The sequence below is a fragment of the Atractosteus spatula genome, chromosome 3 (genome assembly GCF_055471065.1).
Source record: "Atractosteus spatula isolate fAtrSpa1 chromosome 3, fAtrSpa1.hap1, whole genome shotgun sequence".
NCBI lineage: Eukaryota > Metazoa > Chordata > Actinopteri > Semionotiformes > Lepisosteidae > Atractosteus > Atractosteus spatula.
In genome coordinates, this window is record NC_142708.1 from 14,328,688 (window position 1) to 14,355,810 (window position 27,123).

The 27,123-nt window shown below is 35.5% G+C and overlaps 1 protein-coding gene across 3 annotated transcripts; it reads right to left on the reverse strand.

Annotated features, from left to right (window-relative positions):
* On the reverse strand, positions 1 to 26,940 carry naa35 (N-alpha-acetyltransferase 35, NatC auxiliary subunit). Of its 3 annotated transcripts, none has more exons than XM_088910277.1 (23): positions 26,848 to 26,940; positions 23,356 to 23,484; positions 22,830 to 22,863; positions 21,967 to 22,081; positions 19,000 to 19,074; positions 17,452 to 17,619; positions 16,108 to 16,174; positions 15,793 to 15,836; positions 15,070 to 15,120; positions 13,529 to 13,612; positions 12,964 to 13,078; positions 12,539 to 12,717; positions 11,639 to 11,698; positions 10,549 to 10,655; positions 10,397 to 10,463; positions 9,535 to 9,633; positions 7,693 to 7,871; positions 7,033 to 7,169; positions 3,852 to 3,919; positions 3,138 to 3,278; positions 2,638 to 2,760; positions 1,788 to 1,868; positions 1 to 589 (listed from the first exon to the last, which is right to left on the reverse strand). In XM_088910277.1, exons 2-23 carry the CDS (start codon positions 23,474 to 23,476, stop codon positions 530 to 532), a joined length of 2,175 nt encoding a protein of 724 aa, XP_088766403.1. In that variant the 5' UTR covers positions 23,477 to 23,484; positions 26,848 to 26,940; the 3' UTR covers positions 1 to 529. The 3 variants fall into 3 exon arrangements, with proteins under 3 accessions (XP_088766403.1, XP_088766404.1, XP_088766405.1); XM_088910278.1 differs by lacking the exon at positions 26,848 to 26,940 and adding an exon at positions 24,498 to 24,604; XM_088910279.1 differs by lacking the exons at positions 21,967 to 22,081; positions 22,830 to 22,863; positions 23,356 to 23,484; positions 26,848 to 26,940 and adding an exon at positions 19,519 to 19,636.
* Between the last annotated feature and the right edge of the window lie 183 nt (positions 26,941 to 27,123).

Sequence of the window (27,123 nt, forward strand, 5' to 3'; positions counted from 1 at the left end):
TTTAATGTAGTAAACCAGTTTATTATGCATTTTCTTCTGAAATGTGGGGCTTCCATATAATGTTAAAACATTTTAAATACTTCAGATTAATCAAGGTGAAAACAAACATTTTGACATTTTAATAGGTCTGGTCAATGTACAATTTTTATGTACTTGGTAAACAAAATCAAAGCAAATGTAAGAATTACAATTTTGTTTCTATTATTCTAAAAGAAGAAAAAAGAATGTTAAAAAAACAGTTCAGTCTGCCATACCCAAAGCAAGCTAAAACCTTACTATTCTTTAGATTTCAGAAGTTCAAGAACAGAACAAAAAGTTAAATGGACAAATTCACAACATTTATGTAGCTAAGATGGAATTTCACTCTAAACAGAGGTTCAATAGGGTAAATGAAGTCATTCTTCTTAGGTTTTGCAATTGCTGCATGATGAATCTGATATGTCACTAATTTACTGTACAACTTACACTGCTCAGATACTTCATGACACAAAATGCCATCCCATTGTTTTTTTAACTGTAAAATTCCTTATTAAATTATCTTCACCACTGGGAAGTACTTATGCGCAGAGAAATCAAACTCTGGTAGAACCTAAATTAAAAGAAGAGGACAAGACAGGTAACTGACACAGCCAGTGGAAAGCAGAGTAACTTTGAATGCTAACATTGTGCTTAAATGATTAAGTCTGTTTTAACAAAGCTGCTGCACAACAATTACCATAAATGTAGGTAATTTTTTTAATTTCCTATATTTTAAAAAATCACCTACACCACTAAAATTCTGCATTCTCCTTGTTATCCGATACAAACTAAAATATATGTTTTAAAAGTACTTATAATTCTGACATGCAGGCCCTTTAAAGTGTCTATACGAAAACTATTTTTATTCAGATAATAATAATGTGAATAATATGAAATTAATAATCTTACAACTATAGAAGATCCACAATATAATCAAGGTTCCCACAAAAGAAGCTTTCATCAAGCTTATATGATACGGTTTGTAAATTTAAAATATAATTTAAATTCTTAATTTATATAACAGGAAACTAAAAAAATATCGAAATTGTGAAATACAGTTCTAGACGGCATGTGTTAATACAAGGAATTCTCTTAGTGCTTAATAAAAAAGACTGCAGTTTTCATTGCTTATATTGCATTAAAAGGCACAAACAAAGCTAACCAACAGATAATGTAAAAAAATACAACTACATTTTTTAACCTCCATATCTCCAGTTCACTTGCCTTGGTATTTAAGTCATTGTTTTAATAATTTATATTATGTAAAATGAAAATAACAAGAGCTTCTGTATTATAAAAAAGCTTCTGTACCCCAGAGCATCTCATTCATTCAGAAATATATTATCTGGAATGGTTTAAGAAATACGTGAATGGATGGTATTTTTCTGTTAGATATAAAGTTATTATATATACTGTAGCTTTAGTTTAGCAGAGTGAGTTTTAGTCCTTACATTTCTAAAAACAAATTGTCAATTTAAAACAATTGAGCAATCTAGCATGGCTTCAATGAAGAGTATTTAAATAGAAGGAGAATTTCTTACTAATGGACTGGATATGCTGAGAATGAGAGACTTCTGGCAGAATGACAGATATTTCCGGCACAAGACTCTTGTAGCTTTTAATCTCCATTAAAAATCTTATTGATCCATTTGAAGAGCACTTCCTTGGACAAAACCTATTTCTTTAATAAGGGCCACAGGAGCTGTATGTGGTTATGCCACTGCGTGTGATAATCAGGGTAAAAGCTCATCACTAACTCTGAGTATTACCTTAGTCTCTTTTTTGTGGCCTCCTGCAAGCAACTTCATCACCACTATGTTGGGTTTGGCCACTTTCAGTATTCGATTCACCTGCACAAAACAATAAAATGAGAAGATTCTGATGTACCGTCCTTAATGTAGTAATGTAACAATATGTCTAGTTTTCATCTCCTGAACTGTATTACAGAATCAATTAACTATACAGCTGGCCTTTGCCAGTTACAGAATATCATTAACTACAACAATGTTTCAGTTCAGTGTTCAGTAGGCTCTATGTGGTTGCTTAATTGACAGTGGAGTTGGACTAAAGATGAAGGAATGAACAAGAAATCCAATATAAGCCAAACCTAGGAAACAGGGATATAAAGAAAGAATGTAATGAAAGAACACAATTTAAGATCTAATGCACTGTCTTGCTTTGTTTCAGAATTTCAATTTCAATACATTAAAAAACAAAACAAAAATCAAAGCATTAATCTTGACTTAGAGTTCATTATATTTGTGATACCTGTACTGATCTTGAAGTCTTGAAACTGTAACTGCAGTTTTAAAAAGATAACCCCATAATAGATTCTCTGTTTACACTAAACTCTACAGTACCAGAAATGAACAAAGCACATTTTGATTAGATATCTATGCACTGAGAAAACAAACAGTTTTTTAAAGCAGGGGTTTAGAATTCATTACCACTGTTCAAAGAAAATGTATGCAGTTCCTGCCTCTCACTAGCTGTATATAAAAACATCCATTAAAACCTAAAAGACCACAAACATATCAGAGTACCTCAAAATCTCAAGCTTTATATCATTTTTTTTTTGTCAATGAAATTCCCCAAACAGAACAATCAAAATCAAACAACCTCTGGATCTGGATTGGGGACATTCTCCAGGATCATCTTGGCTTGCTGGAAATGCTTACTGGATGCCATGTAGAGATCCGAGGATTGAGGAGGAGGGCTATATTTATTCAGGTCAGACATTTCCTGGAGGTCACACAGACATCAGGTTGGTACTGGAGAGGTGCACTTGTCAATTTCACAAATCTTATACTTCAAAGGAGACATGCTCATTCTAAACATGTATATGATTCTTGACACACAGCTTGACCTAAGTAACTTTGCTTTTTTTTGCTTTTACTTCAGTAAAAATGACGGTCTATTACTTCAGCTGTAAACATGACACATTAACAATGCTTAAAGCAAAACATTTCACAGCTCAGCATTATTTAGAAGCCATAAATATCAGTTAAAAGCTAGAATCTGGTGTCACTAGAAACATACAAGAAGCATGGAACTACAAAACAATTTTTTCTTTCATTTCTATAACAAAGATGAACTGAAGTGCACTATTCTCATCATACCTTAAACTGGATGTAATGCACAGGAGGAGGGGTAACAACACTGTTGAAAGGGGCAAAACGATGTTCATATCGGACTTGCTCACTGTCCAGCTCAAACTTTGGCTTTCTTACTTTTCCGTCCATGTCGAATGCTATCATGGTCTGAAAAACATTTTTTTCTTTGATTAGACCTCACAGTGGAATTTCTTCACTACAATGTACACTTTTCTATTCACATTTCCAGTGTCCTTGTTCATAAGTGTTTACTTTGAAGGAGATTAATAGATGTTTAGAAAGCACATGATTGCTGTTAATTGTGTAAAATGAAGTAGAAGATCGCTCAGCCTATTTTTTAGCCCAATAATTTAAACTGATGGAATAATAATAATGCCATAATGAACAACCAATAATGGGAAAGGGGAGAACATGTTAGTCTTTTAATATCGTTACTACAAAATGTATTTTATTGACAGTTAAAAAACATTTCTTGAGAACTTAGTTACTGACATTTAATTTTAATGAGGATGATAAAAAAAAGAACAGAAATAACATAACGCCTTTTCAAATTTATAATATAAACATCAAATCTCCAAAACGAAAGGCTGTTTATGAAAAACAATTTTAGAACTTATAATTGCAGGTAGAAATATTTATCATAAAAATACCTTTTCTGCTTGCATCTTGGACCACTGCGTACTTTTTTATTTTGCATTTTAAAGCATGTTAGAGAATTACCTTGTACATGCCAGCGCACATATTCTGGTAGGCTTGACTCATGGTGATCTCTCTGCTTAGGGGCCGTGCTGTAGAAAATAATAAAAAGGCCCAAAACCCAATTACTTTTCTTAACAATAGCAAGTGCACTTCAAAAGCACTGAAACAGCAAAGTACAACAACAACAAAATTACCTTTCGTTTATTGGTCAAGCAATTTGTAGTAATTAATTTAATTCCCTGAATAAGTGCAATATATGTATGCATTGAAGCACTCAAAATATAATGCATAAATTGCTCATACCAAAACATTTGCTTATATTGAAATAGGCTCTGAATTCAAAGCCATATTATTTGCTTCTACCGATTAATACTACTACTTTATTAACTACATAAAATATTGTGAAAGCCAAATTTTAACATATGTTACAGCTACTGTACGACTCCTGTACCAGTACAGTTGTCAGTAAGGTCATCTGCCCCTTTTCACGCTGTGAGCCCCTCATTACCTATAGCAGAGTTAGCACTGACTGGTGGAAGGATGCAGAAACTGCAAGCTCACAGACAAGTCACAAAGGCTCAATACTCTTTTAGGAAATCCCAGTTACAGACTCTGCAATAGAGTTACAGTGCATAATTGCCAACAGAATTATGGGAATGTCAAATTCTTACATGACAACCTTGCGTAAAAAAACCAACCAATTCAATGCTTTTTTTTCAAGAAGCAGTAGAGTATTAAGGAGAAAAGATATTTAAATTACCCAATTAAATATATAATTGGATAAGAGGTAAACAAGAACTAGGTTTGGGAAGCCTGGTTCTATATAATGGAGAGGACGTTGTATGGTGAACACCAATCATGCTATGAAAAAAAATATTACAGAGGACATTAGAAAAAGAATAGTTTCTGTCCATCAGTCTGGAGGGGTTTACAAAACCATTTCTAAATATTTGGGGATCCAACCAAGTCTACAAGTGGAAAATATGCAAAATCATTCTGATACCACCCAGGATTGGTGGTGCTGCCAAAGATCCCTCCAAGAGCGACCACGAAAATCATCCAGGAAGTCTCAAAGACCTTCAGACTTAATGGCCTAGTATAGTGACAGGGACACTATACTGTAAAAAGGCACCGTCCTTTGGATGAGAAATAAAACCAAAGTCCTGACTCTTTGTGGTCATTAAAAACCATTAAAGAGCCCTGATGATCCCATTTCTCATACTCCTGATTTTACATATGAAACAGAAGAACTCTCATTTTATTGAGACGTTTTATGACCGCAAAACTGAAAATTCTGTAGCATGGAAGGTGACTATTTATAGACAATATTACTCTAAAAACATTCAGTTTCTACTGTAGTTTCACTAGTTCAGCTATATCTGGACATCAAATTTGCATGTTAGTGAGAAAACAGACCACTTCATTGTTCACTGCCATTGTTTCCCTTCTAAGCTCTAGTATGGAGGGTCTGAATATTCTCTGTATATTTCATATCTCGTTCCACCTTCTTTATTATGTTCCTATTTCTACTATGGACTAACAGTCTAACTTCAGAAAAGATTAGGAAGATCAGCAAAAAATTACTTACTCCATTAACTAATATTATAGTTGGGGGAAGCTTTTATGGAGGCCACACTATGCATGCCCATGAGTATCCTTTAGCCAGCACAATGGGGTTAAACAAATGATATATTGCGACTTTTGTTCTAAAGCCAGTCAGGAAGTTGCAGGGAAAACTGAGGTTTTGAAAGGGACGAATCATTTTAAAAAATAAACGTCTCTAAATAAACATGGAGAGCGTCAGAAGTATAAAAATGCTCGTGATTGTGTAATTGCGAAGTGTGCCCCAAGGAAGACAGCTTCAGCCCGGGCTGGGTCTCACGCCTGTGAAAAAGCAGCCAAGGAAATACTGAAAATGAAATTTAATGCAGCCTACGCGATCGCACGTGAGGAACTACCGTTCACAAAATATGCCTCCCAAATCTTGATGATAAAAAAGAACAGAAGTGATGTATCAAAGACATATGAGTTTATTGGGTGCATTGCAGATGAACTTAAAGCACAAACACTACGTTTTACGTTAATATGAACTCTTTTGATTCTGTAATTTGGCAGCTAAAAAAGGTCATTTGGCTCCTACATGTTTCACTTTAGGAGCCAGTGGTTCCCAAGTATTTTTTAGTCTGGAGCTCTGCCTAGTGATCCTTCAAGATCTCCTATCCCAGTACTGACCAGGCCCATCCTTGCTCTGAGTTCTGTGGGGATCAGGCTGTAACACTACTTCTTTATCTGTGTTCTGAAGGATACCAGTCTCTGATGATTTTTCTTTCCCACTGTTTCTTTAGTCACCAGTTTTAAATGCTGACTGCAACTAATCTGCTTGCTTGTTAAGACTTTTTTTCTGGCCTTGGTTTAAAATTTCATGGATAAAGAACACTTTAACAGATTCATTCCTGTAACTGTAACATACAGTGTGAACTCAACTTAATTATTTGGTCCCTTACATCTAACTAAAAAACTCTTAGTAGATGAACAGACAGGTGGGAATGATAATGCATCCAAACACTCCCACAGTGGGTGTTTTTTTGCCTTCTGGTTTGGTCCAATGGGTCACAATTCAGCCAACAAGTCTGAGTGAGGTCAGGTATGAAACTCACTAATTAGTACAGAGTTGACAATTACGTATCCAGTTCAACTGAAAGTTAATTTAAAATATGCCTTAATTAGAATAATGATGCTGTAGTAATTCCTGTAGCAGACCTGTTTGACGGACTGTGACTAAAATAGCTAATAGATTGAATCTGTGATATTCTTAGAGAATTGGGCACTCAGTAATTGGCTATAATCCTACACCATTTATGCAAGCCCCTTCACAGTCTGTGGTTAAATCTGTGTTTTTCTGCTTGTCGTGACATTTACGGTAGCACAGGAAGTTGAATAGCATTGTAATTTGACTATAAAGACCCAGAAAATATAATTAGAGATATTACGGTTATGAACTTGGCTATAGCAAAAATCAGAGGATACAGGATTGAATTACAGCATTCAAGCGTTAAAACACTTAATATGCTGCTTTAAGCAGCTTCAGGCATTACTATACAGGGACACGAACCTCCTAACATGAGAAAAATTTCAGTGATAAAGAGGTATAACTCCTAAAATTATTTTTCTGCCTTATGCCCCATATATTGCAGAGCTTTACCCTTTTTCTTCTTCTTGGATTTCTTGCTGCTGCGTCCTTTCTGCTGCTCCTCCATGATCCTCTCCTCAGCCATCTGAGAGCTATCAGCTCGACTCAGTGTGGACATCAACCAGGCATACAGGAATTCTGACAAATACCTGAACACAACGTCCAGTTAGTCATCTCACATCGAGAGACAGGAATTGTTTTTAACAAAATCATTTATTCTTAAAACAGAATTACTTCTTCAGTAATTCAAATATTAAATTTAACATTTAATATTCCAATATTTCAAATGGAACACTGACAAATTTAAAGAGTTGATATTATAAATGATGGAAAAAATCCTTGCAAGAATCTGTAGTATCTTTTCTTAGAAAATAGCAGTTTTGGAATGTACTTCTTTCTTTTTCATTAACTCAAAAAATTACTTATATTTTGTTAAAAAGTGTTAGCACTAAAGATTTGACATGAATTTCACCTTTGTCATTTAAAACTCATTTGCAATACTTATTTAAAACATATGTAAATAACTATCAACTACTTGTTTTGGTCCACTCAATGAATCTTACCGTTATCATTGTACATATTGTTTGATACAAGGTGCATTGCCTACTTTCCATGATGTTAATGTAAATGTATTCAGAATAATTATTATAGGGATTCTCATTTAAAACATACCAGTAAATGTAGTAATACTCATGCATGCTATAGAGCTCAAGTTCAAAGCCACTCAGGAGGTACTGGATCATGATTCTCAAGTTGTGATAAAGGACCCATGTTCCCAAGCACGCCAAATGCTGTCTTTGTGGCTCTTGCTTCATTAGCATACTGTGTAGAGCAGCATCCACTTTTTCAGCCTGGAGAGAAGGAGAGAGGGCCTCTGATTAAATAGTGAAAAAGGAGAAATCTCTTTAAACACACGTGATTTAGAAGTTAAAGGAAAAGGACATTTTAAAGGTGTGAGGTTCATCAATCCCAGATGTTTCTAAAAACAAACACATGTAACAAAAATACCAAAAACAGGTCTTTGGAAGACAGAAATTATAGAAAATTTTTCTTCCTAAAGGATATCAAAGACTTTATGTATAAGAAGGGGCACCCTCCAGTGATGGACAGCACCCACCTGAAATACTCGTGTTAGCCATTATGCACCAGCAAGCCAGAAAGTAGCAGGTCAAGCAGAGAAGTGAGAAAATGCTTCACCAGTTGTAAAAACTCAACATTAGGAAGGGCAGATAATGTAAATTCCAAGGTTCTAAAGTTCTCAAGTTCTGACCTTCATTTAATGTGCCATCTGAAGGGTGTACCTCCTACAGAACAGTGTCTCCCTGTCGCCATATTTACTGAAGTGAATACAGCACGTAAATTCTGGTTCAGAGGGAAGAGTCCCACCTAATGGTCTACAAACAACACATACAGCAGCAACCTTGTTTTCATTGGGCATCTGTCCTCTTTATACGGACTACGCTCAGTCTTGCATAGATCCCAAAAAAGGTAACGACTTCATGACAGAAGGTGGTAACACTGCTGAATGTTCCCTTTCATAAACACACCTTTTCCGGGTCTGATATTCTTTTTAACAAAGTGACATTCCTAAAAACACTTTGCCTAGATTTGAACAAAGTTAAAATTAAGAACCCCCATTCATTACACACTCATCATCTTAAAAGAAAATTACAATGTACAGTTGTAAGCATGTGCTTATTTATTTAAGAATGCACAGGTGTCTAGGTGACGATGATAATAGGAACAGAAACTGCACTACAATCAACTAGCCATCTATAAAATACCTTGGCTGGTCATAAAGCATTTTAGCACCATTTAAATTTCTGTGGAAATACATTTTACTTTCAAGTTTTTCAATATGTCATCTTCCTTCTTCCAAAAGTCACAAAAGGTGAAATTCAGAATCAAAAGAAATAATGCTAAAATGAAACATTGTGTGAGCAATGCCACATTAAGAATACTGTACACAGAATACAAGAAAAAAACATATCCAAGGACAAGCCTTTTACAGCAAGAACAAATTCCAGTTTAGAAGGCCATATTTTACACAGGCTATTCAAAGAAAGAGGATATGATTAGGGGATCCGTGTAACGAACCTTAAATCCTAAAACTTAATGATAGTGAATTTAACTGGCTATTTTAAGTTCAGTAAGGAACTTAACTATAAAGGAACTTAAAATAAAAGTACAAATTAAATGGGCGTGAATTTAGATGGTTGTGTGTATCCGGAATAAGCAAGCTTTTTAGATTGCTAGAGGTAAACCTAAAAAAAAAAAGATAAGATTCTTGGATTTAGACCCCATTGCCATTGTTAGCTTTTGAATTTCTAAAGAAAATATTACAAGCATGACCTTATTAACTTCAAAATCATACATCCAAACTGAGTATGTTTAGAAATCCAATTACTTATTTTTAAAATGAATCCTGTGTTTTAACTTGGTGGATCATATTGATGCTCATTTTATATTTTTTGTGATGTTTTAGTGATGGATGTTTTTCTAGATCAGTCTTACTTCATCCTGCAGTGCAGAAAACTCCTCCAAAATGTGTCCCAACTTATCTCTTTGTCGGGCCCTGTTGTGTCCATGGATTTGAATGAGACTGCAGAACGGCTTTTTGAAATAAAAACAGGACAGACATTTAAAATAACATCAACCAAATAGCAATTCAATTATTAAGAAATATTAACATAATATGAAAAATAATGCAAAACTACAATAAAGCAAACATGCTGTAACTGTGGATATAGCCAGTGTTCTAAATAGATACTACTTAATTGTAGTTCAGACTTTTACTGACCGTCTTGAACCCAACAGTTAAATAATGATGTATCCAACTCTTCTGAATTTATAAGGAGCAGCTATGCACATGAAAATATTACTTAAGAATTCCCAGCTTATTCAATGATGTTTGCCTATGTGATGTAGAACTTGTTTACAAATCAAATGAGCACAAGAGGAGAAATTCTTTCAAAAGTTGCACAAATTCTCTTGAATTTCACTTTCAAATAAAGAAGCAGCACATTAAAAACAATTACATAACAAATAATATGAGTAGACTTCTTACACAAAAATATAATGGAGCAGATACATTATAGCACAAAAGGTTTTAAGTAATGAATGCTACACTGAGAAATGTTGAATACAAATATAGGAAGGATGAGTAAAACATGCAAAAATGGTGCAATTTTCTGACTGAAGTTACCAGTGATCTGGGCCCTAGGGCATTTAAAGGTGAACTGCCTGGTAGTTTTTTATTTCAGGGTTAGAAAGAATCAGCATTAATAAGTGCATTTCTGGGGTGCATATTTTATGCATACAGAGAGACAAATATATACTGTGGTATGACTATTTTAAAAATATTTGGTATTCTTACCCGAGTACAGTGTGTGACAAATGAGTCAATGTAATCCTTAGCCTGATGGTTGTTGTATAAGCAGCATCTAGAAAGAAAATTTCAGTTTTCTCATATTTTAAACGACAGCAAGGTAAATGTGAAAAAAGGAAAGCAATGATTTTTGTACTTACTTTGTAGATAGTACAGGGGGGCTCACAAAATACCTTAAAGCATCCTTTATCATGTCTTGCATTAGATGAGTTCCAAATACCTTTTTATTATCAATCAAGAAAGTTGTCTGTAAAATAATAAAATATTGTATAGAATTAGTGACTTCACTTTCATAAATAGAGAAACATTGAGAACATTGTAATGACATTAAATGTAGTTTTTCAGTCCTACAAAACATAGTGGAAAAAAACACAGCTAGTAAAGGGGTGTAGAACTCCAGTATGGCACATGCTGGTTTCACAAGTTTTATGTCTCTTTACTACCTGTAGCATGTAAAAAGTAACTGTAGGTGGGAAAAAACCTGCATAGTGTGACCCCCCAGGACTGGAGATGTATACCCTGATCTACTTATCTTATCTAGTTTTAAAGAGGCAAATCAGTACAAAGAACTTTGATATCACAGCTAAATCCAGTGTCCACAAATTAGAATAATAAGGAGTTGATCATCACACGAAGTACTGGGGCAAGTTGCAAGTGAGTTACAAATCCCAAGCAGGTGAAGTTCTCAGCGATTAGAGCACACATGCAAAATACTCCAATAGCATCTGAGAATTTCAATTGTTACAATTGCAAATTTGAAAAAATAGTACTTTAATCTACTTAATGACAAAAGACTTGAAAATTATTGTATCTAAATCTAAGAAATTAATTGATTCAATCAAATCATTAAGAGTCCAGAATGAAAACCTGAAGACCCAGTGGGTCTCCTGGAGCAGGAGTGAGGAACTTGCTTTGGAATGTACTGTGCTGGTACTGGTGTTCTGTGATCAATATTCTCAGTTGTTCAGATGTGAGGTAGACCATGAAATACCTTTCAGTGAATCATGAACAAAACTGTTGGTTGAGACACTGGAGAATCAGAACTAGTGGCATTTTCAAAGGCCAGCTTTCTATCAAATAAATTATGCAGAAAAATAATCTCCTTTCAGGAAAATGTTAAATATAAATGTGCTGATAATATGTTGGTGTGGATAATGTTTACATATAGGCAACAATTAAATATGAACTAAATCAATTACAGCCCCCCTCCCCTAAAAAAAGGGTACTTACTTGTAACAAAGATCTGGAAAGAACACAGGGGGATTGCTCACTGAATTCACAGAAAAAGTCCTTAGGAGAAAACAACATGCAAATTAAAAAAATGTGAAACTTATGAGAGATGCTTCACAATGACTATGCTACTAAAAACATGAACAAAAGTAAAAAATCAATTTGAATACAGTTGTATGGTGTTCAATAAAAAATAATAGCTGTTTATAGCAGCCAGCAGCGGCCAGCAGCCATATCACTCTGCAACTCACAACTGGCAACCCACTGAAGCTCAGCAGGTGTGAGCCTGGTCAATACCTGGATGGGAGATCTCCTGGTAAAAACTAAGGTTGTTGCTGGAAGAGGTGTTAGGGGGGCCAGCAGGGGGCGCTCACCCTGCGGTCCATGTGGTCTTAATGCCCCAGTATAGTGACAGGGGCATTATATACTTTACTGTAAACAGGCGCCGTCCTTCGGATGAGACATAAAACCGAGGTCCTGACTGTGGTCATTAAAAATCCCAGGGCGTTTCTCGGAAAGAGTAGGGGTGTTACCCCGGCGTCCTGGCCAAATTTCCCATTGACCCTTACCAATGATGGCCTCCTAATAATTCCCATCTACGAATTGGCTTCATTACTCTGCTCTCCTCCCCACTGACAGCTGGTGTGTGGTGAGCATTCTGGCACACTATGGCTGCTGTCGCATCATCCAGGTGGATGCTGCACATTGGTGGTGGTGGAGAGGAGCCCCCATTACCTGTAAAGCGCTTTGAGTGGAGTGTCCAGAAGTGTAGTGTAAGGAATTATTATTATTAGTATAGTACAGAATTACCAGGGTATTAGAAGGAGCAAATAATTCACAAATACATGTACTTGAATTACAATAATCCCATTAGGAGTACTGTAATTCATAAATAAGTACCAGTATGGAGTGCAGATTCGTGGTGTTGACAACTTCACAGACTGTTTTAATGCGCTCTATCAGTTTGGTGAAGTAGTTGACCATTTCTTCTCTCTTAATGATTTTGGCATAGCGAGGAAAGGTCGGGGGTAGCAGCCTCTGGTTAACAAGGGGTTCAAATCCCATCATTATGGGGTGATCTAAATTATAAGAATGAAAAAATTAAAATGTTAATAAGAAAATGTTTTCAAAAAGCATAAACTACAGGTTTAACTTAAAGCAGCTGTTTGAACAAAGTTTGCATTTTGAACTGGAACTGGACTTCCAATGGAAAACTACTATACCACAAAGTCAAACTCTATAGAAATGTAGTAGATATACTATATTTGTATACATGTAACAATACATGTTCATCTGTGATAAAGATACTCCAAAATACTGCATACCTCCTTTTGTAGTATCATTTTGTGCTTGTATACCGTGATGGATGGAAGTGTGGATAGCAGAAAGGAGATCTGCAGCTTGTGTCATCAGTTTCTGAGCTTCCGACACTGAGCTTGTCTAGCACACACAGGAAAGAGAAGATCAATTTATTCAACCCCACTTAACAAAATTCAAAATTAACAAATCTTGGTTTATTTAAATGAGTTTAGTTTATGTGCCCGCTTTCACCTGTCTGGAAGCATAGGCATATATCCATCACCATGTGTTATTCTGGTATTTCAGTTTGATCATGTAGTCTCCATGTTTATTTTATATATGATAAGATGAAATGCCACTGCACTCAGAATTCCGGTATTCCACTGCGGTTTTTATGCTCTTTAGGTACAAAGAAAGCAAAATGGCACTGTATTTGAATTTCTCATTCAAGTGTGAAACAGATAAGAATGCAGAAATCCAAATGATCCAGCGAGGGGCATCATACCAGGTGACTTGTAACTGAAAGCTTATGCTATGAAAAGAGCTCTGTAAATCAGACAGCATTTAAAAACGGAAAAAAATAAATCTTACCTCTTTTTTTGTAAAAGCGATCAAAGCTGTCAGCAGCAAACGGGTAAACTTAATTCTGCTAAAAAGGGCCAGGCATTGTTGATGCTGCAAAGAAAGATGAGATTCGTAATGATTGTTCTACCTAACATTTGTCATGTAACATGTACAGTATAAATTAAAATACATACATTGATTCTGAAAACCAATTTGAACTCAAGGGTAACTTTTCAATACTATGTCTAGAAATCTTCAAATAATTCCAAACTTACTAAATAATGACTGATTAATTTTTTTTCACATATCTGATCAACCTTTCTGAATTCCAATCATGAATTCATTAAACACATGTAATATGTGCCATCGCAGGCTGATGGCCCATGTGCCAGCTGGGAGCAACATGGGGAGGACACACACTCCCTGAGGAGCCGGAGGCTCAGTTAGCACCAAGGCACTTCATGTGAGAATATAAAATTAATAAGCACTCAGGAGTGACTTTTTCTAGTATATGAAGCTGCTGCTCAGAAGAAGAAGCAGTCTTGAAAAGGAAAGAACTTCAAAAGAGGCCGATACAAAAGAGGCTGCAGAGCATGGCACTAATGTCACTAATTCTGACAGAGGACAAAGGAAGAATGCTAGTTAAATGGAGGGAATTTTTAAGGGCAGTCAGAGTCCCACCACGAGTTGCAGGGAGAACAATTAAGCTAGTGAGGGCAGACAGACCCATGCCTGCTGGTGAGTGGTAACTTTGCCATACAAATTAACACACAAGTCCTGTAGAAAAGTCTATGAATAGATGTAAAAGCTCACTACAGATAGCAAAGTTGGAAAACCTGCATTGCAAATTGCACTTAAGGACTGAGGAGAACACATACTGTACAAAGCATTCATTCTACTTAAACCTTCTAATGGAATCTTTTGTTGAAGCATTTTTGCAAGGATAGTTAGAAAGGCAAAAAAAAAAACAATATCAAGAAGAACACCCATAACAGGACAGGTCAATAATAGTCTTTAAGTTTGTGGAATTTATTTGAAACCACTAAGGTATCTCTTACTAAGCCAAGAGGTACTGAGATTACGTTTAAATATTAGTTCAAAACAGATAAACAGCAACAGTTGATGTTTCAATGCTAAAAAGTACCTAGTCTATCTGAGTATTACCAGTATAAGGATATTGCAATCCTTACACACAGATCTCATAGAGTGCATACAACTGTTACCAAACCATGAATTATTTCATGAATACATAAGCATCTAATCACAATTATTTTAGATATCAGCTTTTATTGGAAGTATAAATAACTATATACCCACCTGAAAGAGCTAGAAACATTATGAAAACATGGTTTTAAATTAGCACCAAGCCACAGCTCAGAAAAACAGAAATACTGAATGCCTTAAGTATGATTTTCCCCTTGAGAGAACTCATTTTGGCAACATCAGAACATTCTATTCTATTTTTGCATTTTCCCAAAGAACTTGAAATTCCAGGGCCGTTCTACCCATCTTTCCTTCCACTAGAGATTCCAAAGAAGGATTTTGCTAGAGGAATAAAACCTTCTTACTTCAAGTTCCACTTCTGGGTCCCTCTCTTCACCCTGTCGACTCCTTGTGCTCTGCAAAACAAGGGTAACTAAACAAGTTCAAGGTCCATAGCTCTAAGCAGAACCAGACCACTGAAGCTTATATTAGATTGTTCATTACATTTCCCATTAAAAAGGTGTCTATGATAATGACATTTTCTCAGAAAACCTTTAAAAAAAGAAAACTGAAAGTTTATTTTAATAAGAACCTTAATTTAACCGAGCATTAATTAACTGAGTATATGAACTGTGCACTGACACCTGAACAGCCAGCATATATTTAACGTATATTTCTTCTAATTAAGCCTTCTTATAAACTCTTTTGGTAGATGGCCTTGCTGGGAGGGAAAATGTGGCAAAATAACACTATCACAAACAACACTCATAGTACGATAGTGAAATTATAAGAATTAAGAGATTAAGCGACTAGTTAATTTTAAAAAATGCAGTATTTAATTATATATTGATCCCAGAAAAAAATATGCAATGCACGGAATAAACCACCCATTTTCAATATCCTCTTTCTCCAATATAGAGTTGAGGTGAGCTGGAGCCCAGCCTATGAAGGGAATGTAGGCAAAGGAGGATACGGTCTACACAACATGCAATATGAAACATGGCACATATAAAAAATAATTCTAGGTGAAAATATTACATCTCAGAAACATTTTTTCATAGATCTCAGTCTTTAAGCATTGCAAATACCTTCACCCTCCTTTGTAAATCGTCCTCTACATCCTTCAACATGCCTTTAAGAAGAAAAAAAATAATTAAATTAAATTGCATAACTTTTATAATAGTATAGCACACCCTGATGTTTATATCAATTCCAATTATAATATTAAAACAGTAGTTACTAAAAACAGGTTTCTACATGTACTGTACAAAATGTCACTGATAATGAATAAAGCAAACATATTTATTAGCTGTTAGATCTCTTATAATGAGGTATATAATTAATATACCTCAAGTTAATTATAATTAACTTATAATTAATCTTAAAAATAAACACCAAATTACCTGTAACTCTTAAATCTGTCACGTTGTTAGCCATTTTGAAACCATAGGTCATTGCCTGGAAATCTTCCTAAGAACAAAGCAAATATTTGAAAATGTTAGAAACAACTGGTGCACACTTTTGCACTAAAGTGACATGATTTAAAATTATATACCTGCTTCAAAAATGAAAAGCTTCTAAAACTTTAAAGGTAAGATCCTGTAAAAAATTTCCTTTGCAGTCCATGACTTTTGACGTTTAGAAACTGTTCATTAACAATGTTAATGAAAACCCAGTGAGCCTTAAATCAAATGGAAGAATATAGTTTCCATGGATACTGAATTCAACAACATACTTAAAGGAAAGCTTATCAAACAAGCTGAATATGTCAATTATTCTTGAATAATTGAATCTTGAAAGTTGAATATTTACAGTCTTCCACTTAAGAATGTTTCCCTTTTCCTATCCTTAACCTCCTAAGGGAAATCAGTTGTTAATCAGTTTAGATATTTGAAGGCATCTCTTATTTCAGGTTTAAGAGCACATGAGAAGGAAAAGCTTTTAAAAACAGTTGCCTTCATAAAGAATAATCTCCAACTTTGCATACTATACACAGGCTGTTCGTACAAATAAACATTATTGTGCATTTGTGTTTACTTAAGTATAAACAGCCTTTCCAAAAAGTTTCTTACTGCTGCATTATATATCATTTGCGATTCTCCAGATTTAGATTTTGGCTCAGACTTAATTTATAGAGTCTGCTTTGTTTCAGTTCACTTTAAAACTGTAACACTGTTCTGACTACCCACAGAGCTGCTGCTGGATTATTCCTCTCCAGACAGAATTCCTGGGAATACTATATCACACTCCTAGTGAGAAACTAAACCATATAGGGCATTGAAAAGCACTATAAGAGTTGCACTGCAAAGGTCACACATAACTTACATGGTGGATTTTACCATTATGAATAAAATATGTAAGAGCTTCAAAGACAAAGAGGTCAAGGTTTTGCGAATTTTGAAAAAGTATTTTTAAAATAACTTAATTGCTACCTATTAATTATTTTTGAGCAGGCAATACCTTTGAGCAACAGTGATCACATTTTCTATAACATTATTTCTAAAAATGTTGACCACCCATATTAGTATATAAAGGTATTCCATATAAAAAGGGTCTACATATGAGTCTACGTGAGCCTAACCAGACTTGTTCAACAAAACAAACAACACCTCCTAAATCATATATTGCTGTCAAAAGATCCCAAGGGAATGGAAACAACAGCACAAGGCTGAACCTTAGAAGGAAATGTGCTCAATGTACTCAAGCTGGATGAGATCATATGGACTTTTGATTAATCTCGAGCTCACCTCTTCAAAAACAGCTGCTTTATTGACTTTCTCCCGGGCAATATCACAAATTTTCAGAATGCCAAGAGCAAATGCCTTCATGGCAGAGTCTTCTATTAGGTCAGGGTTATGGACATACAGGCAAGTGAAAACTGTCTGGGCTAAGGAATGACCTTCAAGCCACGTGATCTGGAATGAAGATGGGCAGATGCACAGCATATTATTATTCCTGAGATACTGAAATAATGAAAAGAGAAGCAAAGGTAAATCAAAGAAATGAAGGTTAATTTCAAGAAGCACTGTCAATACAGGAAATCACATTATCTATGAGGTCTCAATAATCTTCTCAAAATACAAGGCAATCATTGCTGGGTTCATGGCTTCTTCAAATCAAACTCACTCTTACAGCATATGCACTGACATCCACAAACAAAATAAAAGCAATCATACATTACTTAAAATTCTTATTCTAACAGCAAGTCATTACTGTGGTCTTACTAACACATTTGCCCCAATAGCTCCAATTTAAATTAAGGAATTCAGTACAGGGGGCAACACGGTGGCACAGTGGTTAGCACAGTTGCCTTAAAGTGCTGGGGTCCCGGGTCCAATTACGGACCAGGGGTGCTATCTGTGTGGAGTATGTATGTTTCCCTGTGTTTGCCTGGGTTCCTTTGGGTACTTCGGTTTCCTCCCACAGTCCAAAAACATACTGGTAGGTTAAATGGCTTCTGGGAAAACTGGCCCTGGTGTGAGTCTTTCTATGTTTGTGTCTCTGTCCTTGTGTGTCCTGTGACGGACTGATATCCCATCCAGGGTGCACTCTCCCTTGTGCTTTGGCCTACTTGACGGGATGGTCTCTGGCTCCCCCAAAACCCTGAACTGGATGAAGCTGCTAGAGAAAGGATGGATGTAATTCAGCAGGATTGAACAGTAAAAGTCAGTATATATTGTATTGTATGCATCACGGAAGATGGATTGGTTGCCACTGTTCTTCTACATTGATGGTAGAGTGAAGCTGCCTTTCAGTTTTTAGAAGGTGCAGGGAAAAGCAACACTAATACATCATGAAAGCAAAGTAGAAGGCATTCACAGGTGAGATGTCAGTGACTCTACTGCGTTTCTACTTCAGCCTTTAAAGTGTTAATAATGAACATTAAAAGACAGCACAAAGAGCAGCATTTGTTTTCGATCCCTCCATTGGCAGTAAGTGTTTTTAGTAGTTAGATGTTTATGTTTGCCAGTCAGATGTAATAATGGAACACATGTTTGATTTTGGTTAGACTGTTATGTAAAAACATGTCAGAGCTTTGAAAAATAGTCGTCTCACTGGCTTTTATACCGTGATTTGCATTTTACATGTTACAAACACACCATTAAGCAAGTTCTATTGAAAAAAAGCATGGCCATGACAATACGACCAGTGCGATGGTGGGTGCATTACAGAGATCTAGCTCTTCTAATAGGACAGGAAAATGGTAGAAATAAAAAGGTGACAAAATACAGCCAAACACCCAAATCAGGAAACTGTTTTTATATTGCGATACAACAGATTAGTGATAAACTTACCAAGCAGCAAAAACATGTGTCCATTATACCAATCAGCTCAGGCAAGGTCAAATCCTTGATTTTAATAGCTCCATCCTTATGAGAGGCACAAGAAATTATAAACAACAAAATAAAAAAATTAACAGATTTATAAGGAAACTGGTATATTATTAAGAGTTGTGGTGACAATTGTAAAAAAAAAAGGCTAATCGTATCTTTCTGGAGTTGGAGTTCTTGATTTCAAGTGAAAGATTACCCAAAGATAGGTCACTGTAATCATAGCCAGAAGAGTTAAAATGGGGAACTATCAGATTGGAGAGACTGGAGAACAACTTCACTGTTTCGACATGCTCCCTGAAATGGCAGCAAGTTTTCTTCCTAATCTGTTAATGTACTGTAAATGACAACTCTTTCTGCAAGACTGTAATAAAAGAAATGTAATATATTATAGAAGAACACTGAGACATTTACAGAATGGAGCAGTACTCCTGTGAAAAACAAATCTAATCGGATGTATCATATAGGAATCCAAAAATATACCTGTTTATTTTGGGTTTTAGATTATCTGAGCAGTACCGTGGCACAGTGGTTAACATTACTGCCTTGCACAGCTGGGACCCTGGGTTCAATTCCAGACCTGGGGTGTTATCCGAGTGGAGTTTTTCTTGTTCTCCCTGTGTTCATGTGGGTTTCCTCCAGGTCCTCCAGTTTCATCCCACAGGCCAAAGACATATTAGTATTGTAAATGAACTGGTCTCTGGGAAAGTTGGCCCCGGCGTGAGTGTCTGTATGTGCCCTGTGGTGGACTGGTGTCCCATCCAGGGTGTACCCTGCCTTATGCCTTTTGCTTGCTGGGAGATGCTCCAGCTTTCCCAGACCCTGAATTAGTGAACTATTATGAAGTGGTTAGAAAAAGGATTGCTGTACTGTATCCGAGTCAAGCACGGTTGGGCTGACATTTGGCAACATTGGTCACACTGTATCTCTCTGGCTGTTGTGGAAGTATCGTAAGATCATTTTTTCTTTAAAAAATTGTATATTTTTGAATACTCTCCATTTACCATGATTAATTGCTAATCAACTCAGTTGACAATTACAGTTTTTACCAGCACAGTACAGATGAGAACCAAGGACTGCCATAACCATCCATTTCTTATTCAAATACTATAGTGACTATAGTACCATAGGACAGATCACACTAAAGGAATGACACAGCTGTCGCTGACAACACTGCAGGTTTACAGGCACCCAGAAAAGAGGTCTGTTTAGTGTGCTAAATCAATGGCTGACTATTCAGAAGCCCCTCCACAGCTATAAGCCAAATGAACTTTGGTGTTCGGCAAGTCATGGCCAGGGGCCAACTACTACTGTGCAAACTCTAACTGGTCATGTCAGGACCACAGAGTTAAAACTATCAGACTAAACTAATCTCTAATTGACTCTCTTAAGAAAGGACACTGCTTTAAAGATTTTTCAGTTGAAAATTGTTTTAGGCATGAAGGTTGTTTTTAAGTTCAAGAAAATGTCTGCAGTAGCTTTTCCTTCCAAGTACCAGAAAACAGCATTACATGTAAAAGCAGAACTTAACCATTCATAATCCACATATCTTAAGAACATAAGAAAATTTAGAAATAACAGGAAGCCATTCAGGCCCATTTGCTAGTTAGTAGTTAATTGATCCAAGGATCTTAACGAGATGTTTCTTGAAAGAAACCAGGGTACTGGCTTCAGCAACATGGCTGTTTTTTCCTTACTCCCAAAACCGTTTTGGGAAAGAAGTGCCTCCTAAACTCGGTCTTAAACCACACTTAAACATAGGTTCCACTTGTGCTCTCTGGTTCATGTTTCACTGAACATTCTGAAGACATCCGCTGGACTGACAGCGACTCTGTCAGTGTCTTTGAAGATTTTGAATACATGTATCAGGTTCCCTCTTTGGTGTTCAAGACTTTTTTCTGTTTCAAAATATAGTTAATTCAGTTCCTTCAACCTGTCAGTATAAGAGATAATTCCTTTAAACTCTGGAATGTATCTAGTTGCTTTTCTCTGGACTCACTCCAGATCAGGTATGTTTTCTATTACGTGTTGACCAAAAATATATCAAATATTCTTAAGGCCTTAATAGTGTTATACAATATTAACTTAACACATGTTGATTTAAATTCTAACTATATCCTAGAACTTTGCTGTTTTTTAATCCCTTTTCCACATTGTCTAGAACATCTAAATGACATGTCAACACCTATTTTTCACATGTAGTAGAAGTAGTGTTCTAGCTTACTGTTTCCCATTTTGTATTTATATTTTTTTTTTACTACATGTGCTATGTCTAAATTAAATGTCCTTTGCCAGTTTTTTCCCCAGACATTTTATCTCATTAATATGAATTTTATTTGCTGTTTCGACAGTGTTTGCTAATCATCCTAATCATCTGCAAAACTAACTAGTTTACTATTTGGAATCTAGATCATTGATATAAATTAAGAAGAGCACTGGTCCTAGTACCGCTTCCTTAGGTACTTCACTAATTACATCACCCCCATATTGAGTTTTAACCCCTTAATTGTATCCTTTGTTTTCAATTTAATAGTCAATTCTCAATACAGATTTGTGTTGCCCGGGATGTCTTCCACTTGCAATTAAATAATTAATTTTTTGGAGAACTTTATGAGGAACTTTCTGAAAATCTGAGTAAACCATATCATATATCTTGTGTGCATCCATTATAGTTATTGAACACTAACAAGTTGGTTAAGCAAGAGCTAGCTTTTCCAAATCCATGCTGACTGTTTCTTAGGATATTATTTTATATAGGTGATTCTCTAGTTCATTCCTAATAATCAATTCCTTTACCTTATGTTTTGAATGTACCCTGTATCCCCTGGATAGAACCTTCATAAACTTACTAATTCTAAATTTTATACAGTATTTCAAATCTTACAGTATATTTTGGCTTTAAGTGTGAAAAAAAAACATAAGATACAAAACCTTGACTGCCTGCTCGAAGTTGAGGACCTTCCTGTTCACTTGATTGCCAATCATGCCAGCATCCATCTTGGGATCCATCATTTCAATGGCAGACATGGCTTCAAACAGGCCAAAACTGAGAAGACCAAAGGAACACATTTAAATGTAAAAGAAAAAAAGGTTGAATCTCAGTGTAAAACTCAAAGTATTAGCTCTATAAGACTGATTTATTAGCTTTTTGTAGTGCCCTTCGTGTATGAAGATTAAAAAAATGTATTACAGATATTAGAAAAACCAAAGACACAGTAATAGCTAAACTGAGCCATTCTCCCGTTTTTTAATCTTGTTTTCTTCTTTTCTTTTGATTTAATAAATGTTCTTTAAAATGGTCTTATAGCTTGATTGTCATTAATTATATTCCATTTTGCGCAGGAACCGTAATGAAGGTGGAAGAAGAAGCTTTGAGAATTGGAGCCATCTGTGGTATTACTAGATTGAAAAACACTGGAACACAAAAGGTGACAAACATACCAAAACACACATTTCAGAATTAATTCATTTAAATGACCAAAAAGAGAAAGAAAAGAATGTCAAACCAGCAGCCATCAGCATAGCAACACATTTCTCTATTAACTCTGTTATTACTCAGTTAACAGTATGCACCTGAAAAAAGGAAATGCATACTGATAGAACCTCAAAGCTCAATCCTGCAACTCAGCCCTCAGTATGGAAAAAACATAACATATTGCTGGAAAGTAATTACTCTTCAAATTCTGTATTTTTGGAAAATTAGATGTACATTCAACATTCAAACATCTGCCAGAACAAGGGATGTGATAAACCAGGTGCACAAGAAGCCATGCAGGTCAGTTCCTTGTACTCACAGTTTGTCATGGAGCAGTTCTCCAAGCTTCAGTTCTGCATAACAAAAAACATACGCAAATGTGAAAGGATCTCAGGATTCATACTTCTTGACCTCCCTACTCAGAAACAACTGGACTTTCTGCCACACAACAAATAACTTGATTTTAATTAAAATCAAGGCAGTTTTAAAATCTGGTTGTAAAAATGGGAAAACACAATGAAGTCTATGCCTTTTCAAGAAAAATGATTTACCCTAAATACGATGTTGTACATCAAGATTCCCTACAATTTGCTATGGTAAAACATGACATGCAACATACAGCATATAGAACAAGTCAGATTTTGAACTGGCAAATCTATTTTAGCTTCACTATAAGATACTGTAATATAAGCAAACTTGCAAGGATGAGGGGAGGGGGGAACAGGTGGCTCCAGGAAAGAAACACACAACACTGTAATAAAAAACTACTTTATATACATTTTTTTTTACTGATCATGCAATTGATAATATATTTTTAAAAAATTTAGGCCGCAGTTATGCTTTACCTTTACAAGCCCCTTTGAAGTCCAGGGTGATATCCACCCAGTTTGCGTTATTCTTCATCTTCTCTGGAATTCCAAGCCCCCAGCCAGCATCATCATCCTCAACAGATGACTTCATTACCATGACAACAGCTTCAGACAGATTAACAAACAGATGCCTTAATTGGGATTTGCTCCAACAAGCTCTAACACAGCTTCACCTTTTTTTTTTTAAATAATAGGAAAGACAGGCTGGCTAATTCATAAATGTACTGTATAGTAAACCAGAGCCAAGAAGTATTTTTGTCTTATTTTGAATGAATTACCAGGAAGAACAAAAAAAAAATCCTTTCAGTAGATGAACATGAAAAGAACTGTCGGAGATAAAATACGAATTGAAAGCACTGTGGGGGTGTAAAAGGAACACCCTGATCCCAAATATTAATACATACAACCAGCAGCAGTATGATATTTAAAACCTTTTTTTTTCCCCAGAACGTTGAACAAAAGAATTCTGGAACAAAAAAGTTAAATCATCAGTTAAATTGTCTGACAATAGAGGGTATCTATTTAAATGTTACTTAGAAAAAGATTACTTTTTTAACTTATGCAAGAAAAGTGATTCAATGTAGTGTATGTATATCTAAATGTGTAGGTTCAGAATCTCTGTTAATCTCTATCTGCATTATTTACCTATAAAGGAAACAACTTTATGAAAAAGTAATAATCCATATACAAGTAACAGGTTTATTCCATGCTGAAAAAAAGAAGAAAGAAAACACAGCCAAAACATTGTTCCTTTGCAGCCTACTCATGCTGATGCAGCTACCCACCAGAACTAATAATCCATATACTATACATACACATTTGACATTATCCTGTAGCCTACTTATTGCTCCAGTACCTGGTCTAATGGATAACTTGTGTAGGTGGTTGCACCCAGATGGAGGTTGTATGCCACTATGTAGATAAACATGTACACTAAGAAACAGGTAAAGGTGACACCTGAAGAAGGCTCCACAGCCGAAATGCTCTCTTTTCTTTTCAGCATGAAATAAACTTTCATCTGTTCCTTTGCAGCCTACACATACTGACATAGCTACCTGTTTGTACACTAATGTACACTGTCATTATGGTACCATTAATGACATACTGTATGCACATACTTGCATATACTGTAGTTTTGCAAACAGGTCCCCAGCCTCAATTTTCCACAAAATGAATTTCCATTCTGCTGTTGCCAAACAGGAAATCATTTTGTAATGTGAAGCTGTGATAAACCAGCATAAAGTTAGTGATAGCCTTACTTTAAAACTTTTACACAAAGTGTCAGAATTTCAACTGTTATTCACTTGCAGTTATCCACAAAGGAAAGAACATTACTCTGACAAATCTCAGGTAAAGGATAGAGTACCTAACCTAGATATTAATTTCTGTCTATACAATTTTATTACAGAGACAATTTGACACAAAAATGGGAGAGATGCAATAAACATACACTGCAAAAAATAACCAGTACAATGCTGTTTAGAAAAAGTACAGAGCCGCTGAATGTAGAAAACCATTTCTACAATAAAAAGACTTAATGAGTTGTATGAATATGGATATTAAGGAAAAAAATAGGTAAAAAAACATTTGTGACATATTTGATCAACAAAAATGTCAACAGAGGACTGAAACTGCAAATAAGGCCTCATTAGATTAACTGTGTACATTAGATGGCATGGGTTTTAGACATACTGTAGATGAGCCAGCAGTGAAGACTAAAAAGGCCTAAATGTCTTTGAATACAATGAAAATCTCTCCCTAAAGGTGAGGAAACATCTGAATGGCTTCAGATTTCATGCGTCAACAGAAAGCTGCTTGTGCTCCAATTTGCTTCTGCTAAGGGTCAGAGTAACCCGGAGCTTGCACACGTACCACCCTTGCACATATCGGCTATTTAGGGAATCCACTTAACCAAGTCACACAAATTTGTGAGAAAACTTGAACAGAATTTAGTAACCACCTCTTGGTGACTCAGGTGTGAACCCACAACACCTGAATAGCAGATCTTAACCTCCACTAGGGCAAACACCTTTAGTGGCTAAGCCATGCAGAAAGCCAACAGTTTCCTTTCTTGAGACTCTAAGAGACTTAACAGTTTTCAGATAATTACCAGATTGTGCCAAGAATTCAGCATGTGGTGTGATAAATACATCACTTCATTTTTGCATTTAATAATTGTTGAAAAAGTAAATTATTATAGATTTGGGGAAAAAAAATCAAAAAGAAAGAAAATCTATCTCTTAAGCTGTGTATGTCAGAGCTTTCAATTGACAAAATATATAGTACTTAGTAAGGCCTTCATGCAGAATACACAACTCAAGCAATCACAGAAAGGTGATTCAATGTACTCTCTAGCACAAAGGGAATTTATTTTTCAGTTCTCCTGACCAGATATACTGTATTTTGCTTTATTCTTAGGGCAATTAAATTAAATCTCCGTTTTTACAGCATTAGGGAATGACAATGGAAACTTACTCTGCAACAGATTTATTTCCTGAATCCCTTGAAAACGAATAGGCCCTAACACATCACCTGTACATTTTGATACAGCGCATAACAGAACACAGTACGGCTGGCTAATAGTACAAATGCAGTTTTCAGTTTAGAATAACATACAACGTAGCTGACTACAGAGGTGAAAGTATAATGACTGGCATCTTCATCACACATCAGTAAGATCACTTGCTAGAAGTAACAAGCGGTCAGCAAACACAGAAAAATATAATTGTCAAAAATAGTATTTTCAGTAAAACGTCTCAGCTACAAGGTGCCATACGTATTTCTGGATGTTTCCAGTCAATATTAACCATTGCGCTTCTGTACCTGTCTGACTTCAGTCAAACGCAACAAAACATTTCAATAGTGAATATTTTTTGCTTGTATAGGTAATCTTGTCTCTAAAACACTATCTAAACTATCAAAGTCGTAATGTCTGTTAATATGCCCTCATAAAACACAAAGGACACGTATTATGACAAGGAGTTTATAAGAACACATCGTGCATTTTTGCTCTTATGTGAACAAAATCGAAAATGGCTTGCATATGTACGTACAAAAATCAAAGTACATCAGAAAAAGGTTGGCCACTTAAAAAGTTCGTTCATTAATTTCTTTCATATCTAATTTGCACAGGTGTCTGCAACAACATACTTAAGCTTTAGGTACAATATATTACTGACGAAATAAAATACATCCACAAAATCACACTAAACCAAGCCAAAACGTGAACCTTAAGTAAAACATTCATTTTAATTATATTTTAAATCGCAACTTTGTAATATATTTTAACACATCATATTCAAACAGAAGCACGATTTCTGTTACAGTAAGGCCTGACATAATTTTAATAGTTTTAATTCTATACTGAAGCATTTTTTAAGTCCGTACTGATACATAAAAAACATTACAAAGCGAAGCAAACTGCATTACGTAATTACAAATGCACTAACGCCTCCAGTTCTATCATACCTGATTAAAAGCTGATTAAAACGTTGTCTGAAAGAATTCAAATAAAAGGCCATACAAACTGTTTCCTTGGCATGAAACACCGAGTTGCATTCTGGGAAATGTTGTACCCGTACCAATCCCAAATGAATAACAACAGCTAATAGGTGCTGATTATAAACTTCAGTCCCCATAAGCACGTACTCTGTAACGTCATTTTTCCTCGCCATAAAATCGTTAAAAACTACAAACCCCTCAGTCCTCTGCCTTCTCGCGAGATTTAACAAGTATTGACAGCAA